The 21372-nt window shown below is 45.2% G+C and overlaps 1 protein-coding gene across 2 annotated transcripts; it reads left to right on the forward strand.

Moving 5' to 3' along the window:
* Positions 1-3426: 3426 nt before the first annotated feature.
* On the forward strand, positions 3427-20277 carry LOC120053683 (regulator of nonsense transcripts 1). Of its 2 annotated transcripts, none has more exons than XM_039000863.1 (24): positions 3427-3787; positions 4416-4555; positions 5191-5280; positions 8449-8616; positions 8853-9033; positions 9253-9414; positions 9768-9855; positions 10078-10176; positions 10729-10852; positions 11109-11268; positions 11518-11636; positions 11814-11978; positions 12279-12393; positions 12579-12722; positions 13014-13227; positions 13675-13792; positions 16035-16191; positions 16431-16573; positions 16921-17095; positions 17341-17422; positions 18187-18348; positions 18639-18856; positions 19237-19359; positions 19504-20277. In XM_039000863.1, the coding sequence occupies exons 1-23, from the start codon at positions 3617-3619 to the stop codon at positions 19354-19356; spliced, it is 3315 nt and encodes a 1104-aa protein (XP_038856791.1). In that variant the 5' UTR covers positions 3427-3616; the 3' UTR covers positions 19357-19359; positions 19504-20277. The 2 variants fall into 2 exon arrangements, with proteins under 2 accessions (XP_038856791.1, XP_038856792.1); XM_039000864.1 differs by having other exon boundaries at positions 10744-10852.
* The last annotated feature ends 1095 nt before the right edge of the window (positions 20278-21372 follow it).

Raw genomic sequence — 21372 nt, forward strand, 5'->3', positions numbered from 1 at the left:
AGAACGTGACAGTACCCCCCCCCCCCCCCCCCCCCCCAAGGTGCGGACTCCGGCCGCAAAACCTGAACCTATAGGGGAGGGTCTGGGTGGGCATCTGTCCGCGGTGGCGGCTCTGGCGCTGGACGTGGACCCCACTCCACCATAGTCTTAGTCCACTTCAGTAGCGTCTTTAGAGCGGTGACCCTCGCCGCCGACCTAGGACTGGCAACCCTACTAAAGGGCCCCACTGGACTGAGGAGCGCCTCTGGACTGAGGTGCAGCTCCGGACTGAAGGACGGCTCTGGCGGCTCCTGACTGACGGGCGGCTCCTGACTGAGGGGCGGCTCTGGTGGCTCCTGACTGACGGGCGGCTCTGGTGGCTCCTGACTGACGGGCGGCTCCTGACTGACGGGCGGCTCCTGACTGACTGGCGGCTCAGGACAGACGGGCGGCTCAGGACAGACGGGCGGCTCAAGACAGACGGGCGGCTCAAGACAGACGGGCGGCTCTGGCGGCTCAGGACAGACGGGCGGCTCAGGACAGACGGGCGGCTCTGGCGGCTCAGGACAGACGGGCGACTCAAGACAGACGGGCGGCTCTGGCGACTCAGGACAGACGGGCGGCTCTGGCGGCTCAGGACAGACGGGCGGCTCAGGACAGACGGGCGGCTCAGGACAGACGGGCGGCTCTGGCGGCTCAGGACAGACGGGCGGCTCTGGCGGCTCAGGACAGACGGGCGGCTCTGGCGGCTCAGGACAGACGGGCGGCTCTGGCGGCGCTGGACAGGAAGACGACTCAGGCGGCGCTGGACAGGAAGACGACTCAGGCGGCGCTGGACAGACGGGAGACTCAGGCCTGCCGAGGCGCACAGTAGGCCTGGTGCATGGTGCCGGAACTGGAGGTACCGGGCTGGGGACACGCACCTCTGGGCGAGTGCGGGGAGCAGGAACAGGGCATACTGGACCCGGGAGGCGCACAGTAGGCCTGGTGCGTGGCGCCGGAACTGGTGGTACCGGGCTGGGAACACGCACCTCAGGGCGAGTGCGGGGTGCTGGAACTGGAGGCCTGGTACGTGGTGCCGGCACCGGAGGGCTGGTGCGAGGGGCTGCCACAGGAGAGCTGGTACGTGGGCCTGCCACAGGAGGGCTGGTGCGTGGAGAAGGCACCGGATAGACCGGACCGTGGAGGCGCACTACACGTCTCGAGCACCGAGCCTGCCCAACCCTAGCTGGCTGAATGCTCACCGTAGCCATGCCAGTGCGGCGAGGTGGAATAGGCCGCACTGGGCTATGCACACGTACAGGAGACACCATGCGTAGGGCTGGTGCCATGTACCCCGGGCCTGAGGAGACGCACTGGAGACCAGATGCGTAGAGCCGGCTTCATGGCACCTGGCTCGATGCCCACTCTAGCCCGGCCGATACGAGGCGTTGCTATGTACCGCACCGGGCTATGCACACGTACTGGAGACACCGTGCGCTCTTCCGCATAACACGATGTCTGCCCGGACGCTCGCTCTCCACGGTAAGCACGGGGAGTTGGCTCAGGTCTCCTACCTGGCTTAGCCACACTCCCCGTGTGCCCCCCCCCCCCCCCCCAATACATTTTTGGAGCTGCCTCTCTGGCTTCCAGCCGCGCTTTCGTGCAGCCTCCTCATACCTCCGCTTTCGCTGCCTCCAGCTCAGCCTCTGGGCGGCGATATTCACCAGCCTGTGCCCAGGGTCCCTTACCGTCCAGAATCTCCTCCCAAGTCCATTTTTCCAGATATCGCTGCCGCTGCTGCTGCTGCCCGTTACCACGCTGCTTGGTCCGGTTGTGGTGGGTGGTTCTGTAACGATCTTCGTTGGGAGAAAAAGAGGAGGACCAAAGCGCAGCGCAACATAGAAACACAAACATAGATAACCCACCCAACTCACGCCCTGACCATACTAAAACAATACAAAAAAATACAAAAGAACTAAGGTCAGAGCGTGACAATAGCCATATTTGGAAAAATACCAAGTCCATATTAAGGCAAGAACAGCTCAAATAAGCAAAGAGAATTCCATCATTACATTAAGACATGAAGGTCAGTCAATCCGGAAAATGTCAAGAACTTTGAAAATTCTTCAAGTGCAGTCGCGAAAACCATCAAGCACTATGATGAAACTGGCTCTCATGAGGACCGCCACAGGAAAGGAAGACCCAGAGTTACCTCTGCTGCAGAGGATAAGTTCATTAGAGTTACCAGCCTCAGAATCTGCAGCCCAAATAAATGCTTCACAGTTGTGTCAAGTAACAGACACAACTGTTCAGAGGAGACTGTGTGAATCAGGCCTTCATGGTTGAATTGCTGCTAAGAAACCACTACTAAAGGACACCAATAAGAAGAAGACTTGCTGACCTGGCTTCTGCAATCACCTGATCTCAACCCAATTGAGATGGTCTGGGCTGAGTTGGACCGCAGAGTGAAGGAAAAGCCATGTAATCCTCTAGTGGTACAGCCACATAATAACATGTAGCTGATCCAGATTAATAGTATCTTCTTCTCAGAACAACTGTCATACACAATATTTTGTTGTTGCCCAAAATACAGTATGTTTTATAGACTAAGTGGTAGTGGGTATTGGAGCATTCATGGACTCTATGGAGATTCATCTTTGTGTTTTTGTTTACCTGTTCCTCCACACTGTCACATACCAGTAATTACCTGGTTATTACATATGAGTAAAATGTGTATGATAAAAAGCACGAGTCATCAGGGAATTGTCATTGTGAGAGAGCTTACCAACTGTAATGACTTTACTCAAAGATGTGAAAGCATTTATGTCCCTAAGTGCTTGTTGAGGTGGGCAATTTCCTTTAAGATTCTCTTCTGACCTGTGCCTTGTTGTGTTATGGAAAGGGAACACAGAATATCCACTAGGTTACTATTTAGAAATAAACATAGTACATACATCGATCCCAGTATGCCCAACACCTAAACCAGCCTATAAATTATCTGCTGTCTCAATGTGTATGCCTATTGTTCTTGGAGGTATATCATATTTTATTATGGCATCTAGATTTAAATCCAATTCCTCTGTATTTTCCCAGATTGCTATTTGGCTTTGAGCTGAAGAATGGTTTTGAGACAGAAAGAAACATTGTGAAAAGGATTATCCTCATTCACATTTGAATAAATTCAAGGAAAAATAATGTTGGTTTCCTGTGTTACAATCTCGTTGAGAATAACCCACACACAATACTTTTCAGACGTGTGTTCATTATCTTCCAATCATAATTATATTGATAGTAAACTCTTCTAGTTGATAGCAACTGATTTTATTTATCAACAATGAAAGTAGATTTTTGTCATTAATATCAATCAATAGATCCATCCTCCTTCCTTTGTAATTGTGTAAACGTCAATCTTTCGTGCTCAACGCACTTACGTTGTGTGGCGCTAGGAAGTTCGTCACTGTTTGGAGTTCAGGCGCGTCTCGAGCTGTGTTTTCTGTTTAATTTCAGGTGCGGTTCGAATTTTGTTTAGGTTCAAATCTGACTCGAAGCAGAAACTGTAATCACAAATATCCGCTTGGATAAACATATCACTGAGGATCTTGATCATATTCATCACTGCACCGGAGTCCATTTAGTCAGCGCAACTTGTGTCGAGATGAGTGTGGAGGCGTACGGGCCGAGTTCTCAAACGCTCACCTTCCTGGACACGGAGGAAGCGGAGCTACTTGGGGCTGATACCCAGGGCTCGGAGTACGAGTTTACCGATTTTACCCTCCCCAGCCAGACGCAAACTCAAGGCCAAACCCAGAGTCAGCTGGACAATCAGGTTTGTATTCTTCATGTGAAGCTAGCCAAACTTGCATGCTTGCCCTCCATCAATTCCTACAACTGCTAACGCTAGCTAGCTAACGTTACTGTTAGCCAGCTAGCTACTACTAGCCATGTTCGCGCACTGGCTAACTAGTTAACTCTTGTTTGCTAACATACACTGGTAAATTGTCAACTATGACTATGTAGCAATCACTGCTGGCTGACTAGTATTACAAAATGAGCTATAACTAGCTAACTTCAGCAGTATTATTTAGCTATCAAACCACCTTGTCTGCCAACGCGTAACGTTAGAAATCCACAACCATTGACTTCATCCTCTCAAATGAGGCCAAAAACATGTGATAAATGTTGGTAATGCTTTAAGTGCTAACTAGTTTGTTATCCAACAACAACAGTACCAATGAATGTGTGGGTAACGAGGTTCTGCAGTAATTCCTAGTCTTCCTCAAGTAATTGACTGGTAACATACAAATTAAAAGTTAGGTTATGTTGTTACACCCACCGTAAGAAACTTCAAAGTTCATAGTAGTGGCAAAGGAAATATGTCTCTACCTAGTGCCATAGCGATGCCTCCATGTTTTTGGCATTGTTGCAGTCCTAATTCAACCATGTTCCATCTGTAGGTGAATGGTCCTGATGAAGGGCTTCACAATGGAGGAGTCGATGATGTGGCCAAGGCGAGCCAACTCCTTGCTGAGTTGAACTTCGAGGAAGATGAAGAAGACACCTATTACATCAAAGACCTCCCACTGCATGCCTGCAGGTAGGAGAGCGAGCCAAACACTTGATTACTAATTTATACGATTGTCCCACAGTATCAGACTGTTAAACAGCTAACAGCTGCCAACATACTGACTCAAATCTCTAGCCACTTTAATAATAAAAAATTGGATTAATAAATGTGTCACTTTAAACTATGCCACTTTATATAATGTTTACATACCCTACATTACTCATCTCATATGTATATACTGTTCTCTATACCACCTACTGCATCTTGCATATGCCGTTCTGCCATCGCTCATCCATATATTTATATGTGCATATTCTTATTCATTCCTTTATACTTGTGTGTATAAGGTAGTTGTTGTGAAATTGTTAGATTACTTGTTAAATATTACTGCACGGTCGGAACTAGATGCACAAGCATTTCGCCACACTCACATTAACATCTGCTAACCATGTGTATGTGACCAATAAGATTTGATTGGTTGAATTGTTAGAGGAACATATGGACACACACTTTTATACATGCAACACCCTACTAACTAAGATTTAGAGTTTGCTAATAAGGTAACATATTTCCTTTTTGTAATATACAAATATTTCATCTCTGTTATTGTTTTCTGTGCCCTGCATATGTCATATAAGGGCCTTTTGCTATGTTTATTTTTTCAGTTACTGTGGCATCCATGATCCTGCATCTGTGGTGTACTGCAACACAAGCAAGAAGTGGTTCTGCAATGGACGTGGCAATACATCTGGCAGGTATGCAGCACTCCAGTGTCTCATACACTAAAAATGTGTATTCATAACATGCATTTGTATTTATTATAGATCCTCATTAGCTGCTGCCAAGGCAGCATCTACTCTTCCGGGGTCCAGCTAAATTAAGGCAGTTTATACAATTTTGAAAGCATTACAATACATTCACAGATTTCACAGCACACTGTGTGCCCTCAGGCCCATACTCCATCATTACCACATATCTACAGTACAAAATCCCTGTGTACGTGTGTGTAGTGTGTATGCATGTGTCTGCCTATGTTTGTTGCTTCAGTCCCGCTGTTCCTTAAGGTGTATTTTTATCTGTTTTCTTTTAAATCTAATTTTACCACTTGCATCAGTTACTTGATGTGGAATAGAGATCCATGTAGTCATGGCTCTATGTAATATAGTGCGCCTCCCATAGTCTGTTCTGGCCTTGGGGACTGTGAAGAGACCTCTTGTGGGTTATGCATGGGTGTCCGAGCTGTGCGCCAGTAGTTCAAACAGACAGCTCGGTGCATTCAACATGTCAATACGTCTCATAAATACAAGTAGTGATAAAGTCAATCTCTCCTCCACTTTGAGCCAGGAGAGATTGACATGTATATTATTCATATTAGCTATATGTTCTTCATCCAAGGGCCAGCCATGCTGCCCTGTTCTGAGCCAATTGCAATTTTCTTATGTCCCTTTTTGTGGCACCTGACCACACGACTGAATAGTAGTCCAGGTGCAACAAAACTAGGGCCTGTAGGATCTGCCTTGTTGATAGTGCTGTTAAGAAGGTAGAGCAGCGCTGTATTATGGACATACTTCTCCCCATCTTAGCTACTGTTGTATCAATCTGTTTTGACCATGACAGTTTACAATCCAGGGTTACTCCAAGCACGTTAGTCACCTCAACTTGCTCAGTATCCACATTATTTATTACAAGATTTAGTTGAGGTTTAGGGTTTAGTGAATGGTTTGTCCCAAATATAATGCTTTTAGTTTTAGAAATATATAACTTATTCCTTGCCAACCACTCTAAAACTAACTGCAACTCTTTGTTAAGTGTTGCAGTAATTTCAGTTGCTGTAGTAGCTGACATTTATAGTGTTGAGACATCCGCATACATAGACACACTTGCTTTACTCATGTCATTAGTAAAGTTTGAAAAAAGTAAGGGGCCTAGACAGCTGCCCTGGGGAATTCCTGACTCTACCTGGATTATGTTGGAGAGGCTTCCATTAAAGAACACCCTCTGTGTTCTGTTAGACAGGTAATTATTGATCACAATATAGCAGGGGGTGTAAAGTCATAACACATATGTTTTTCCAGCAGCAGAATATGATCGATGATGTCAAAAGCCCACTGAAGTCTAACAAAACAGCCCCCACAATCTTTTTATCATCAATTTCTCTCAGCCAATCATCAATCATTTGTGTACGTGCTGTGCTTGTTGAATGTCCTTCCCTATAAGCATGCTGAGTCTGTTGTGAATTTGTTTTCTGTAAAATAGCATTGTATCTGGTCAAAAACAATTTTTCCCAGAAGTTTAAGGGTTGGTAACAGGCTGGTTGGTCGGCTATTTGAGCCAGTGCAGGGGGCTTTACTATTCTTAGTTAGCGGAATGACTTTTGCTTCCCTCCATGCCTGGTGGCACATACTTTTTAGTAGGCTTACATTGAAAATATGGCAAATAGGAGTGGCAATATCGTCTGCTGTTATCCTCAGTAATTTTCCATCCAAGTTGTCAGACCCCGGTGGCTTGTCCTTGTTGATAGACAACAATTTTTCACCTCTTCCACGCTCACTTTACTGAATTCAAAATTACAATGCTTGTCTTTTCATAATTTGGTCAGATATACTTGGATGTGTAGTGTCAGTGTTTTGTTGCTGGCATGTCATGCCTAACTTTGCTAATCTTGCCAATGAAAAAAATCATTAAAGTAGTTGGCAATATCAGTTGGTTTTAAAGTAGTTGGCAATATCAGTTGGTTTTGTGATGAATGAGTCATCTGATTCAATGAATGATGGAGCTTAGTTAGCTTTTTCTTCTCCCAAAATATTATTTAAGGTGATCCAAAGCTTTTTAACATCATTCTTGGTCATTTATGTTTATTTCATAGTGTAGTTACTTCGTCTTTTTATTCAGTTTAGTCACAAGATTTCTCAATTTGCAGTACGTTTGCCAATCGATTGTGTAGCCATTCCTTTTGCCTCATCCCTCTCAACCATACCATTTTTCAATTCCTTATCAATACACAGCGATTTTAGTCATTTTCTTAATAGTTGCATGTTTATTGGTATCTGGAATAAGCAATTTCATAAGTGCAATGTCTGATTGCTCCTCATTACACACCACAGACCAACAAATATTCTTTGCTTCAACAACATAGGAATCACTACAAAATGTATTGTATGACGTCTTATACACTATATTAGGCCCAGCCTTCAGAACTTTGGTTTTCCTAGATATGGCTATTATATTGTGATCACTACATCCGATGGATCTGGATACTGCTTTCAAGCTAATTTCTGCAGCATTAGTAAAGGTGTGATCAATACATGTTGATGATTTCATTCATTCGTGTGCTGTTTGTAACTACCCTGGTAGGTTAACTGATAACCTGAACCAGGTTGCAGTCACTGGTTACAGTTTGAAGCTTTTTCTTGAGTGGGTGGCTTGATGAAAGCCAGTCAATATTTAAATCACCTAGAAAATATACCGTACCTCTCGGTTGATGTCACATACATTATCAAGCATTTCACACATGTTATCCAGATACTAACTGTTAGCACTTGGTGGTCTATAGCAGCTTCCCACAAGAATGGACTTTAGGTGAGGCAGATGAACCTGTAGCAGTATTAGTTCAACAGTATTTAGCATGATATCCTCTCTAATCTTTACAGGAATGTGGTTCTGAATATAACCAGCAACACCGCCACCATTGGCATTTCTGTCTTTTTTTGTGAATGTTATAACCATGTATTGCTATCACTGTATCATCAAATCTATTATCTAAGTGAGGTTCAGAGACAGAATATGAATATCATCTTTTACTAGCATGTTATTGATTTCATGAACCTTGTTTCTTAAGCTACGTATGTTAATGTGGCCTATTTTGAGCACTCAGCTTACATGCGTGTGCAAGTAAGTTGATGCTCTCCCATGCTCTCATTCAGCCACATAGTGAACCACTTGGTGAGAGCCAAATGCAAAGAGGTGACTCTGCACAAAGATGGGCCACTGGGCGAGACGGTGCTGGAGTGCTACAACTGTGGCTGTCGCAACGTCTTCCTCCTTGGCTTCATTCCCGCCAAGGCCGACTCGGTGGTGGTGCTGCTGTGCAGGTGTGTACAATCAGATGAAAAGGGGGGAATGGTGGCTAACAGTGGGTGTGATGTGATGGACTGATTCTGCATGTGTGATTACCATAGATTTGACAGTATGTGTATTGCCATAGATACCATGATTTAAACGTAAGTATGTCATATTATGGCAAGAGAGCAACACAACCATCTGTCCATGAACAGACTTTCGATAACGCAAATATATGTTGACAGTATCCATATGTTTGTGCTACTAGGCAGCCATGTGCCAGTCAGAGCAGCCTGAAGGACATCAACTGGGACAGCTCCCAGTGGCAGCCGCTGATCCAGGACCGCTGCTTCCTGTCCTGGCTGGTGAAGATCCCCTCGGAGCAGGAGCAGCTCCGGGCCCGCCAGATCACCGCCCAGCAGATCAACAAGCTGGAGGAGCTCTGGAAGGTACTAGGCTGTCTTAACCTATCCAGAGCCATGAAGTAGACATAGCTTAACCTCAGAAATAATCATAAAACACCACAGCATCTGACATACTGGGCAGGGGGCAACCAAATTAGGCAGGGGAATCCCCCACCTATCAGTAGCTGTAGGAGGAAGCAGGCTGTGTTCCCATATATGGACGTGAATGAAATCATGAACATGTTCATCATCCTCTCGTCTCAGGATAATCCCACGGCCACTCTGGAGGACCTGGAGAAGCCCGGCGTAGACGAGGAGCCCCAGCATGTGCTGCTGCGCTACGAGGATGCCTACCAGTACCAGAACATCTTCGGCCCCCTCGTCAAGCTGGAGGCTGACTACGACAAAAAGCTTAAAGAGTCCCAGGTACAGCCTCCACATCCCCCTTAGATAATCCATTAACTCCCCTTTAAATCAACATAAGGGCAGTCACAAATGCATCTACTGTGCCACGTTCTACTATAACGTACACATTCTATGCAGTATAAGTTTACTTATGTCTTGTGTGAGGTGAAATTATAATGGTGGAAACCTTGCTGTAACCCTGCCAAATTTATGAAATCAGTGAAAATGTTCAGGGAAGGATGCAAGTTCAAAGAAACATAAATTGTACTTGAACATAGCAGGGTGGCTGAGTTGTTTTTTTATGTAGCTAATGACAGTATGACTAATTTGTTATAAATTTTTTCCCCTTTGTTCTCATCTGTAACTCTTCACAGACCCAAGATAATATAACGGTCAGGTGGGACCTGGGGCTAAATAAAAAGCGGATTGCCTATTTCTCCTTGCCCAAGACGGATTCAGGTGGTAATTATTTCAATGGACTTTTCTCTGTCTACCAGTGGTTCTGTTGTGCATAGAGAACCCACACATCCCATACCTGCATCCCCAGTGGTGTGTGTGTGTTTTTGTGCTGGCCGTTTTGTGTACGGTTTGAATTTTGTCCACCTCCTCCATTCATATATTTTTGGATGTACTGTAGGTTTGAGCAAAGTGTTTCTAACGTCTCTGTTGTGGTTGTTTGCACAGACATGCGGCTGATGCAAGGAGATGAAATATGTCTGCGCTACAAAGGAGAGCTGGCCCCACTCTGGAAGGGCATCGGCCATGTCATCAAAGTCCCAGACAGTATCCTTTAACTGAAAGATCATTCTGAAGAAAAACACATTTTCTTCAGTGGTTGCTACCTTTTTGATCTCAGTGTTCCCTTTTTTAGCAAATAGGATCCACCTCTCCATCTTTCCTTTTCCATGATGGGGTCAGGGGGAAAAGTGGCTGACGAGTTGAGACGCAAAACAAATCTGAACAATCTCAATGTCTCAAACGATAACTCGTTTTTTGTCGCCATTGCAAAACGTGAGGTAAGCAGTCTGATGCTAGCCACGTTATTGGGTTGTAACGTTTAAAGCCTTGCATAAAGAAATCATATTTTATTGGGAGATAGTTAAAGAGCTAGTCTACCGTAGCACTCCCTTCGGAGAGGACCATCCAGGTGTTATCACCCCTCTAGATTGCACTCCCGCTAGTGTATCTGATGTATGCTAATGTTGGGAAAATCTACAGTTTTGTAGACCTTTCATCCCTACTATTAACCCCGTTCAAGGGGAGAGAAAAAAACCACATCTTTTTCTTTCTAACATTCCACAAAGAAAGGCTATTTTGCTGTACTTATTTCCTTAGCACCCTTTGTGAAAGACTATGGAGATGAGATTGCTATAGAATTGCGCAGCAGTGTCGGAGCTCCTGTGGAAATACCCCACAACTTCCAGGTGGATTTTGTGTGGAAGTCCACTTCCTTTGACAGGTACGACAAGCAGATCAGAATATTTAATCAGTTCTACTTTGGTTTTTGATGCTCTGATGTTTTTAACGTGACTCGATTTCCAGAGAGTACTGATTGCACAGCTAAAGCTGCATTTCACACAAATTATCATTAACATAAATTCTGTTAGTTATACATTAAAGAATTTAATGAATAAGACATGATATGAAGGTACTAGCTTGTATTATCATTGTTAACCACACCACTCTTTATTTCCACTATAACCCATTGGTTTCAGAATGCAGAGTGCCCTGAAGACCTTTGCTGTGGACGAGACATCCGTGTCAGGCTACATCTACCACAAGCTGCTGGGCCACGAGGTGGAAGATGTCATCATCAAGTGTCAGTTGCCCAAACGCTTCACTGCACAGGGCCTGCCTGACCTCAATCACTCTCAGGTCTGACCCCCACTCCAAACACCTCACTGACCCACCTGACCATGGGGCCTGACACTTGAATTTCTAACCAATTAGTTTTAGTGAATTAATGATTAGAAAAGGAAGACATTTCCTCATGATAGTAATGCCGTCTTATAATCAAGAGGAACTTCATCTGGAGTTAAATGTTAATTTCCCGTACTTCCATGTGCTTGTCTTTATGCGCAACGTTCACAAGTGTTTTGGCTTTGATTTGTGTGTTTAAAATAGGTGTATGCTGTTAAGACTGTGCTGCAGAGACCCCTCAGTCTTATCCAAGGCCCCCCCGGCACTGGGAAAACGGTCACCTCTGCCACCATCGTGTACCACCTCGCCAGGCAGGGCAATGGGTAAGGCAGTTCACACTCTTCATTATGTATTTGTTAAAAGCAAGTCATTTTAGCGGAAGCTCTTATCCAGAGCAACTTAAAGGAAGGCTAAACATCAAAGCAAACTGAAAGTATGCTATAGCATCTGCTCGTTGTCATTGCATTCTGCATTCATCTGTTGTGTGTTTGGTTCTGCAGGCCCGTGCTGGTGTGTGCTCCCAGTAACATCGCAGTGGACCAGCTGACTGAGAAGATCCACATGTCGGGCCTGAAGGTGGTCAGGCTGTGTGCTAAAAGCAGAGAAGCCATCGACTCCCCTGTCTCCTTCCTGGCCCTGCACAACCAGATCCGCAACATGGACAGGTGGGGCATGCTGGGAAATGAAGTCCCCCTTTTTTTTTGTTGCACGGTCTGAACTTGAATTGTAGTGGTGCTGTCATAATCACACCTGTTAATACCTTTAGCAATGTATTAGCCTTGTTTAAATATCAAATAATGAAGAAAAGGGAAGAATGCATTTGTTAACTGCTTCAATAGAACCATTGAATAGTTCTGCCAGATTTGCTAACAGGGGTCATGCTTAGTTTTCTGTCCTTGCCAAGTGTTACTTTTTAATATAACTAATTCTGTGTTGCTAATGACTCAACATGCTGTGACCCCCAGTATGCCAGAGCTCCAAAAGCTGCAGCAGCTGAAGGATGAGACCGGGGAGCTGTCGTCCGCTGACGAGAAGCGCTACCGGGCCCTGAAGCGCACCGCTGAGAGAGAGCTGCTCATGGTGAGGAGGACACTTAACACTACCACTTTTGTTGCCCAATAAGTCACAGCAGTTACAACAGTCTTATGAGAACAGTACGGCAAGTCCTGTGATGTAGAATGTTTTTTGACCTAGTGACGATATGGGTTCCCCATTCCTCTAATTTTAAACCAACTCATAACCTGTTTGCCACTGTCCCTCATTAGAATGCAGATGTGATCTGCTGTACCTGTGTGGGGGCAGGAGACCCCCGTCTGGCCAAGATGCAGTTCCGCTCCATCCTAATCGATGAGAGCACCCAGGCCACCGAGCCAGAGTGCATGGTGCCCGTGGTCCTGGGTGCCAAGCAGGTACACACATGTACACAAACACACAAAAACAACTATTTATGCTTAAGATTGGTTCAATCCCAATGTTCTTTGCATGGACATGTTTTGACAAAAAGTGTCAATGGTTCAACACAGTCAGTGAGACCTACTCAATCCAGACTTAAAAAAAAAATTCTGCCAAAGAAATGGACATGGTCTGTTTAAAAGACTATACCAGACAATGTAATTTCCCACTGTTGATTTCACTACAGCTCGAGAGAGGCTAAACATTTCTGGTTAATTGTCATTTAATTGTGAACTCCCCCTCCACAGCTCATTCTGGTGGGAGACCACTGCCAGCTGGGCCCAGTAGTGATGTGTAAGAAGGCAGCCAAAGCAGGCCTGTCCCAGTCTTTGTTTGAGCGTCTGGTGGTGCTGGGCATCAGGCCCATCCGTCTGCAGGTGCAGTACCGCATGCACCCGGCCCTCAGCGCTTTCCCCTCCAACATCTTCTACGAGGGCTCCCTGCAGAACGGAGTCACTGCTGGTGAGTTAATGTTTTTACCAGGCTTCTTGCTCATATTATAGCTTTTGAATTGGTAATGTGTACAACAATAATTAACTTATTATTAGCAATGTACTGGTGCCTAGTGCCTACTAACATTTCCCCACAAAATATACAGAAGAGCAACTAGAAACGTTTCTGTAGAAACCATGTTTGTTTGCAATCTAGAAGTAGCAGTGTATTGATTCAAGCAGTGTTTCAGATTCCAATGGGTTTGTGTTCAAACACTGCGTGTCAAACACTTACTCTACTGCGGAAGTTTAAAATTAGGCCACTCTGAAATCTTCTGTAACTCTACTCTAACTCGAAGTGTATTGCTTTTGTGCACATATTTGCTGGCAATTTAGGTTTGTTCACAATCTCACTGGCTTATTGAAGACGAAGTGCCATACTAACCATGTTGACAATGCATTTTTTTTTTCTGGGCAGCTGACCGCATCAAGAAAGGCTTTGACTTCCAGTGGCCACAGCCAGACAAACCCATGTTCTTCTATGTGACTCAAGGCCAGGAGGAAATCGCTAGCTCTGGAACATCCTACCTGAACAGGTACGGATCACAGTCCAGTCAAGGTTAATCTCAAAGTATCAACAGCATTGTAAAGTCCATGGAGAGTAAGAGCACCTCCTCCCAGCTGCCCACTGCACTGAGGCTAGGAAACACTGGCACCACCGATGAAATGATCGATTATTGTAGATTTAATACGCATTTTTCTACGGCTGGCCATGCTTTCCACCTGGCTACTCCTACACCGGCCAACAGCTCTGCACCTCCCGCAGAAACTTGCCCAAGCCCCCCCCCCTGCTTCTCCTTCACCCAAATCCAGACAGCTGATGTTCTGAAAGAACTGCAAAATCAGGATCCCTACAAATCAGCTGGGCTAGACAATCTGGATCCTCTCTTTCTGAAATGATCTGCCTCCATTGTTGCAACCCCTATTGCTAGCCTGTTCAACCTCTTTCGTATCGTCTGAGATACCTGAAGATCGGAAAGCTGCCGCAGTCATCCCCCTCTTCTAAGGGGGAGACACTCTAGACCCAAACGGTTATAGACCTATATCCATCCTGCCCTGCCTTTCTAAAATCTTCGAAAGCCAAGTTAACAAACAGATCGCCGACCATTTCGAATCCCAGCGTACATTCTCCACTATAAAATATGGTTTCAGAGCTCGTCATGGGTGCACCTCAGCCACGCTCAAGGTCCTAAACGATATCATAACCGCCATCGATACAAGACAGTACTGTGCAGCCATCTTCATTGACAAGAGTCGAAAGCCTTAGCCAGGTCGATCACCACATTCTTATCAGCAGACTCAATAGCCTTGTGTTCTCAAATTATTGCCTCGCCTGGTTCACTAACTACTTCTCAGATAGAGATCAGTGTGTCAAATCGGAGGGCCTGTTGTCCGGACCTCTGGCAGTCTCTATGGGGTGCCACAGGGTTCAATTCTCAGGCCGACTCTCTTCTCTGTATACATCAATGATGTCGTTCTCGCTGCTGGTGATTCTTTGATCCACCTCTACGCAGACAACACCATTCTGTATACTTCTGGCCCTTCTTTGTACACTGTGTTAACAAACCTCCGAATGAGCTTCAATGCCATACAACACTCCTTCCGTGGCGTCCAACTGCTTTTAAATGCTAGTAAAACTAAATGCATGCTCTTCAACAGATCACTGCCCGCACCTGCCCGCCCGACTAGCATTACTACTCTGGACGGTTCTGACTTAGAATATGTGGACAACTACAAATACCTAGGTGTCTGGTTAGACTGTAAACTCTCTTTCCAGACTCACATTAAGCATCTCCAATCCAAAATTAAATCTAGAATCAGCTTCCTATTTCGCAACAAGCCTCCTTCACTCATGCTGCCAAACATACCCTCGTAAAACTGACTATCCTACCGAACCTTGACTTCGCAGATGTCATTTACAAAATAGTCTCCAAAACTCTACTCAGCAAAGTGGATGCAGTCTATCACAGTGCCTTCCGTTTTGTCACCAAGGCCCCATATACTACCCACCACTGCGACCTGTATGCATATTCATTGCCAAACCCACTGGCTCCAGGTCATCTATAAGTCTTTGCTAGGTAAAGCCCTGCCTTATCTCAGCTTACTGGTCACCATAGCAACACCCATCTGTAGCACTCGCTCCAGAAGGTATATCTCACTGGTCATCCCCAATGCCAACACCTCCTTTGACCAACCTTCCTTCCAGTTCTCTGCTGCCAATGACTGGAACGAATTGCAAAAAACACTGAAGCTGGAGACTATTATCTCCCTCTCTAACTTTAAGCATCAGCTGTCAAGAGCAGCTTACCGATCACGGTACCTGTACACAGCCCAATTGTAAATAGCACACCCAACTACCTCATCCCCATATTATTTTTATTTTTTTGCTCCTTTGCACCCCAGTATCTCTACTTGCATGTTCATCTTCTGCTCATCTATCACTCCAGTGTTTAATTGCTAAATTGTAATTATTTCGCCATTATGGCCTATTTATTGCCTTAGCTCCCTAATCTTACTTCATTTGCACACACTGTATATAGACTTTTCTATTGTGTTATTGACTGTACGTTTGTTTATTCCATGTGTAACTCTGTGTTTGTGTCGCACTGCTTTGCTTTATCTTGGCCAGGTCGCAGTTGTAAATGAGAACTTGTTCTTAACTGGCCTACCTGGTTAAATAAAGGTGAAATAAAAAAAGATTGCTATTTTGGAATGCAACTAGCGTGTCTTTATTTTGTTTGTTTGGAACTATTTGAACTACCATCCCCTTCTCCCCAGAACTGAGGCAGCTAATGTGGAGAAGATCACCACCAGGCTGCTGAAGGCTGGAGCCAAGCCTGACCAGATAGGCATCATCACCCCCTACGAGGGCCAGAGGTCCTACCTGGTGCAGTACATGCAGTTTAGCGGCTCCCTCCACACCAAGCTCTACCAGGTACAGCAGTATAGCTTAACTTACATTGTAAAAAATATATACAATTTGATTTATTTTTGTTGTCACTGTCTTCTCAAGAACATAATTTGTCATATTGATTTGCTTTATTGTTCTGCAGGTGGTAGCAGATTTATAAAAACTTAAATCAGTATTACGTTACTACTAATATGTCGCAACCTGTTGCATTTGACCAATGCATGCTTTACAAAACTGGTATGTCCTCTTTTCTCTGCTGTCAGGAGGTTGAGATAGCCAGCGTGGATGCGTTCCAGGGTAGGGAGAAAGACTTCATCATCCTGTCATGCGTCCGAGCCAACGAGCACCAGGGCATCGGCTTCCTCAACGACCCACGCCGTCTCAACGTGGCCCTCACCAGAGCCAAGTAAGCATCTGGACCATTAGTCTTCATTCTCACCACAGCTTCTCTGGAAGGATTGTTCCAGTCCGGCTGGAAATCGTAATAGTGGTTCAGCAGGAATACGTGATTAATTTAGAAGCGATTCATGTGTAAATCCATTTTATATCATGTATGAATCAATTTGACCCGTGACCCCATTAGAATGTTTACCCTTCCCGTCAATGTGAATGTAGACAATGCAAACGCATTGGTCAAAGATCTTGTCATCGAAGTAGAAATGCCTGCAACACTTAATGGTTCATTCTATGATGGCAGATTAAAGGCAATCTCCCACTGACCAGTGTTGTATATTGTGTAACGTATGTTTTCAGGTATGGGGTGATCATTGTGGGCAACCCCAAGGCCCTGTCCAAGCAGCCTCTGTGGAACCACCTGCTCAACTACTACAAGGAGCAGAAGGTTCTGGTGGAGGGACCCCTCAACAACCTGCGAGAGAGCCTGATGCAGTTCAGCAAGCCCCGCAAGCTGGTCAACGCCATTAACCCTGTGAGTTATCACAGGAGTGTACAGTTGGCACATGTTTTCAGTGTGGTTATTTATCCCATGTAGAGTCTAGTCCCATATACATGTTATTTAGTCATACTTTTAACACTTCTTCCCCAGTAACATTTGTAACACTTTTTCTCAGTTACACTCTGAACAGTTACACTTTTGTTGGCCAATATGTTACGACAACAGAACAGCAGTGCTTCTGCGTTTTCCTGGGTATTGAACCCATGTCTGTGTTCCAGGGAGCCCGGTTCATGAGCACTGCCATGTATGACGCCCGCGAGGCTCTCATCCCTGGGTCTGCCTACGATCGCAGCAGCGCAGGTCAGTGGAAAAATACCTCTTTAATCATTGTTTTATAATGTGTTAATTTTGTTCTGTACCTCCTTCAATAGCTGCTAACATTTTCACACCTAGACATCCTCTTCATATAGGCTAATGCATGGGCAGTGCCATTGAGGACTTTCCTTTTGAAGTAGTCAACTGGGTGGGACTTCCTATGGGTTAAGGAAGGGTCTTCAGGAGGGATCAGACAATGAATTATGTTTTGAGTAAATGTTCCATAACTGCAGGTGACAGTAAATCGCCAACCTTGGCTTTTTACCTGTTCAAACAACACACTCCAGGTGGCAGTGTGCACCCTTTCAGTTTTACCAACTCATAGAAGAAGAATACTGACCCTACTTCAGAATGGAGATGGCCTCAATGGCGCTGCTCATGCTCTCACAGACACCATAATGGGACAGATACAATGAAAAGTCCTATCATTTGGGCTCCCGAGTGGCGCGGCGGTCTAGGGCACTGCATCTCAGTGCTTGAGGCGTCACTACAGACACCCTGGTTCGAGTCCAGGCTGTATCACAACCGGCCGTGATTGGGAGTCCCATAAGGCGGAGCACAATTGGCCCAGCGTCACCCGGGTTTGGCCAGTGTAGGCCGTCATTGTAAATAAGAATTTGTTCTTAACTGACTTGCCTAGTTAAATAAAGGTTACATTTAAAAAAAAATAACTACATGGAACAAATACATTCTCCAGTGATGTGACCACTCACACATGCATGACTACTGTGACATGTTTCTTTCAACAGGGCGTCCATCCAACATGTACTTCCAAACCCACGACCAGATCGGCATGATTGGGGCCGGGCCAGCCCACATGGCAGCCATGAACATGCCTATTCCATTCAACTTGGTGATACCTCCCATGCCTCCACCAGGCTACCTGGCCCAGGCTAACGGCCCTGCTGCAGGTGAGCAGGAAGCAAACGGCCATTATTCATTAGTTGTGCATATATTGACTGGTGGAATATTTATTTGGCCCTGTGAAGTTGGACAGTATCCAAATAATATCCAGTCTCTGTGTTCTACTTGGACCTCGGAGTTGCTTGACAGTGTATGTGTCACTGTTGTGGTGATGGTATGTTACAAAGCTTTGGAGATGTCCTCGTACCCCTACTATTTCTCCTCTGCAATGCATGTTTACTGTTGGTTATTCTGTTTGATAAGTGAGCTGACATTAGTCTCTCTCTCTGCCACACAGGTCGTGGTGGGGTGCTGAAGGGCAAAGCGGGACGTGGCGGGCGCCAGAGGACCCGCGGCATGGGGAACCACAGTGGCAGTGGACAAAGCAATGGGCCAAACAGCCAGGACGTGTCTTCCCAGCCCTTCTCCCAGGGGCCACTCACCCAGGGCTACATCACCATGAGCCAGCCCTCACAGATGAGCCAACCTGGCCTCTCCCAGCCTGAACTGTCCCAGGTAACAATACTGGCTTAAACTCCACTCTCTACTACCTCAGCTATACCAAATTAGACTCTGGCCTCGTACTCCTATACCCAATCCCAAATTGTCCCCACACTCCAATTGTGGAGATCTGAGAGGATTAGATGGGTATAAATAACAATTTCAATATCTTCACCTTCACCGGCTCTATGTAATGTTTGTCATATTCTTTACACTAAGCAAGAAGCCAGTATGGTAATAATAAAGTATCCAATATGATTATGGCGCCACCAGTGATTGTCTGGGTGAAGGTTCATTTTGCTGATATCATCTGATCCTCTCAGGGAAATGTTGGAAGAATTTGTGTTTTGTTTTATCTTGGATGTTATTGGGTGTTTCTCATTCTGTTGTAACAGGACAGTTATCTAGGTGATGAGTTCAAGTCCCAGATCGACGTGGCTCTGTCGCAGGACTCAACTTACCAGGGTGAACGTGCATACCAACATGGTGGGGTGACTGGACTGTCACAGTACTAAAGTGTAAGATAACTATTCCCATTCCTCACAGTACTAGAGTTGAATCAAGAACTGTTATTGATTTGTCCTCTACTGCAGTCTACAATGAGCTTCAGAAAATTGTTGGTGGAAGGCATTTTGAATATCCTTCTCATTTCCTTTTCTCAGGTTGTTGGAAGAGGAGCTAGGCTTGAGCTGAGCTTAGTTCATCAGCATTTTAATCTGGGTAATAATAAATAAAAAAAATGGATACCTGTTTTCCTCTGCTACAACTGAAGCACCACCGTGTGAAATCAACGGGAGAGAGAAACCAACCAATCACGAGAGAGAAAGAAAGCGATAAAGGAAGAACGGACGGCCAGGAAGAGCGAACGAGTGGGAGTGAGGGACCACTGCCGGCACATGGGGACGAGAACGAGAGGAAGGCGACGGCAGGCGGTCGAGCTGTCGTGAGGAAGACGAAACGAGAACAAAGAAACAAAATGAGGCACAACTCCCAATGAAAGATGCCCACCCACCCCCTCTCAACCCCTTCCCCACCTTCCCTTCAAACCTCACGCCTCTGTCTGAGGGCATGACCAGTTGTCCAGAGGACCTCTCTCTTTGAGCAGCGAACAGGGAAAGACAAGTTCTCAAGCAACTTGGCTGGGGGAGCGCATTCCGCTAACTCTCAAAAGCAGATAACAAGAAAGTGGGGGGGTACGGAACGCTTCAAGCAGGCAACATAGGAAATCCTCACCTCAAAGTTGATCGGTTGTCACACCCGTTTGATACCCAGACTCATTTGATTAGATTGATGTGGAGGAAGAGTGGCGGTGTCGATCCCGACTCGTAGACCTGAAATCTCATCAAATGACAGCAAGAGGAACACTTCACGTCGTTGTTCAATTTTGAGTTGAAAAGGTTTCTGCGCTAAAGTCTGATATTAAAGAACTTTTAATTGAAATGCCTTTGATTGCCTTGGGAACCATTGGCTTATTCAATAGGTCTTTTCAGAAATAGGTGGTTAACTAGAAATCCGGGGGAGTTGAGTGGCATGGGGATTTCAGAGGAAAGTTTCTCAAGATGTGAGCTCTGGACCTGAGAGTAATCCTATATCATAATGACCAGCATTGAAGTATATTAACTCAATGTTATTTGAAGTTGCGGCAAAGGCCTTTTTGATCTTTTGAAAGTGGGGGTGACGTGAGATGTCGCCCACTATGCTACTGGGCGGATCATTTTCAATTTTTTAAATGCTTTGTATGCTTAGATTGGCAGCGGCTTTGAAGTAACGCTTTACTCGGGGGAATTCCTTGTTGATGTAAGATCCGTCTGCATGAAACAAATTCCCATGCAAAGTGAAGACGGATATTAAGGAAAACTGATTTCCTCTATAGTCTACACACAATTTTGTGTCACTATTGAAGTTGCAAGAGGTAGGTGGCTAGGTGTGAAACAAAGAACAGGTAAGGTATAGCCAAGGTAGAAAGAGAAGGCTTGTGAACTCCTTGAATGGATACAAATCCTTTGATTCTAGTTCTTTTATTTAATATGGAATAGTGAATTGGGGTTCAAGTTTGAATGAAATGCAGTCGCCCATAAAGAATGTTAGCTACATGACTAGAATTAAGTTGTCAAATCCAAAGCATTTGAAACCATTTCACACCATCCGTAAAATGACGAACTGGTACTGATTTTCAGAGGTGACAGTGATTTCTCACATGAAAGAATGTGTACATCTGAATCAGTGGCCATAACTTCCTTTGATTATTTGCAGGTACAAAGCAGCACAAAACATGAATGTAGGTCAAAGCATGGTTGGCACTTTTAAGTGAAAGCAACCTTAGCCAGCATATACCAATTTATTAGAAAGAATCAGTGAACATGGCCAGTATGTTGTGACCTTGAAACCACGCAATACTGGTTTCTCAAAGGACTAACTGATACAAGCCACCTTCTCTTAGGAGGTTGCCTGGCGGTTAAGAACATTGGGCCAGTAACCAAAAGGTTGCTGGTTCGAATCCCTGAGCTGACTAGGGGGGAAAATCTATCTGT

The sequence above is a fragment of the Salvelinus namaycush genome, chromosome 9 (assembly GCF_016432855.1).
Source record: "Salvelinus namaycush isolate Seneca chromosome 9, SaNama_1.0, whole genome shotgun sequence".
Lineage (NCBI taxonomy): Eukaryota > Metazoa > Chordata > Actinopteri > Salmoniformes > Salmonidae > Salvelinus > Salvelinus namaycush.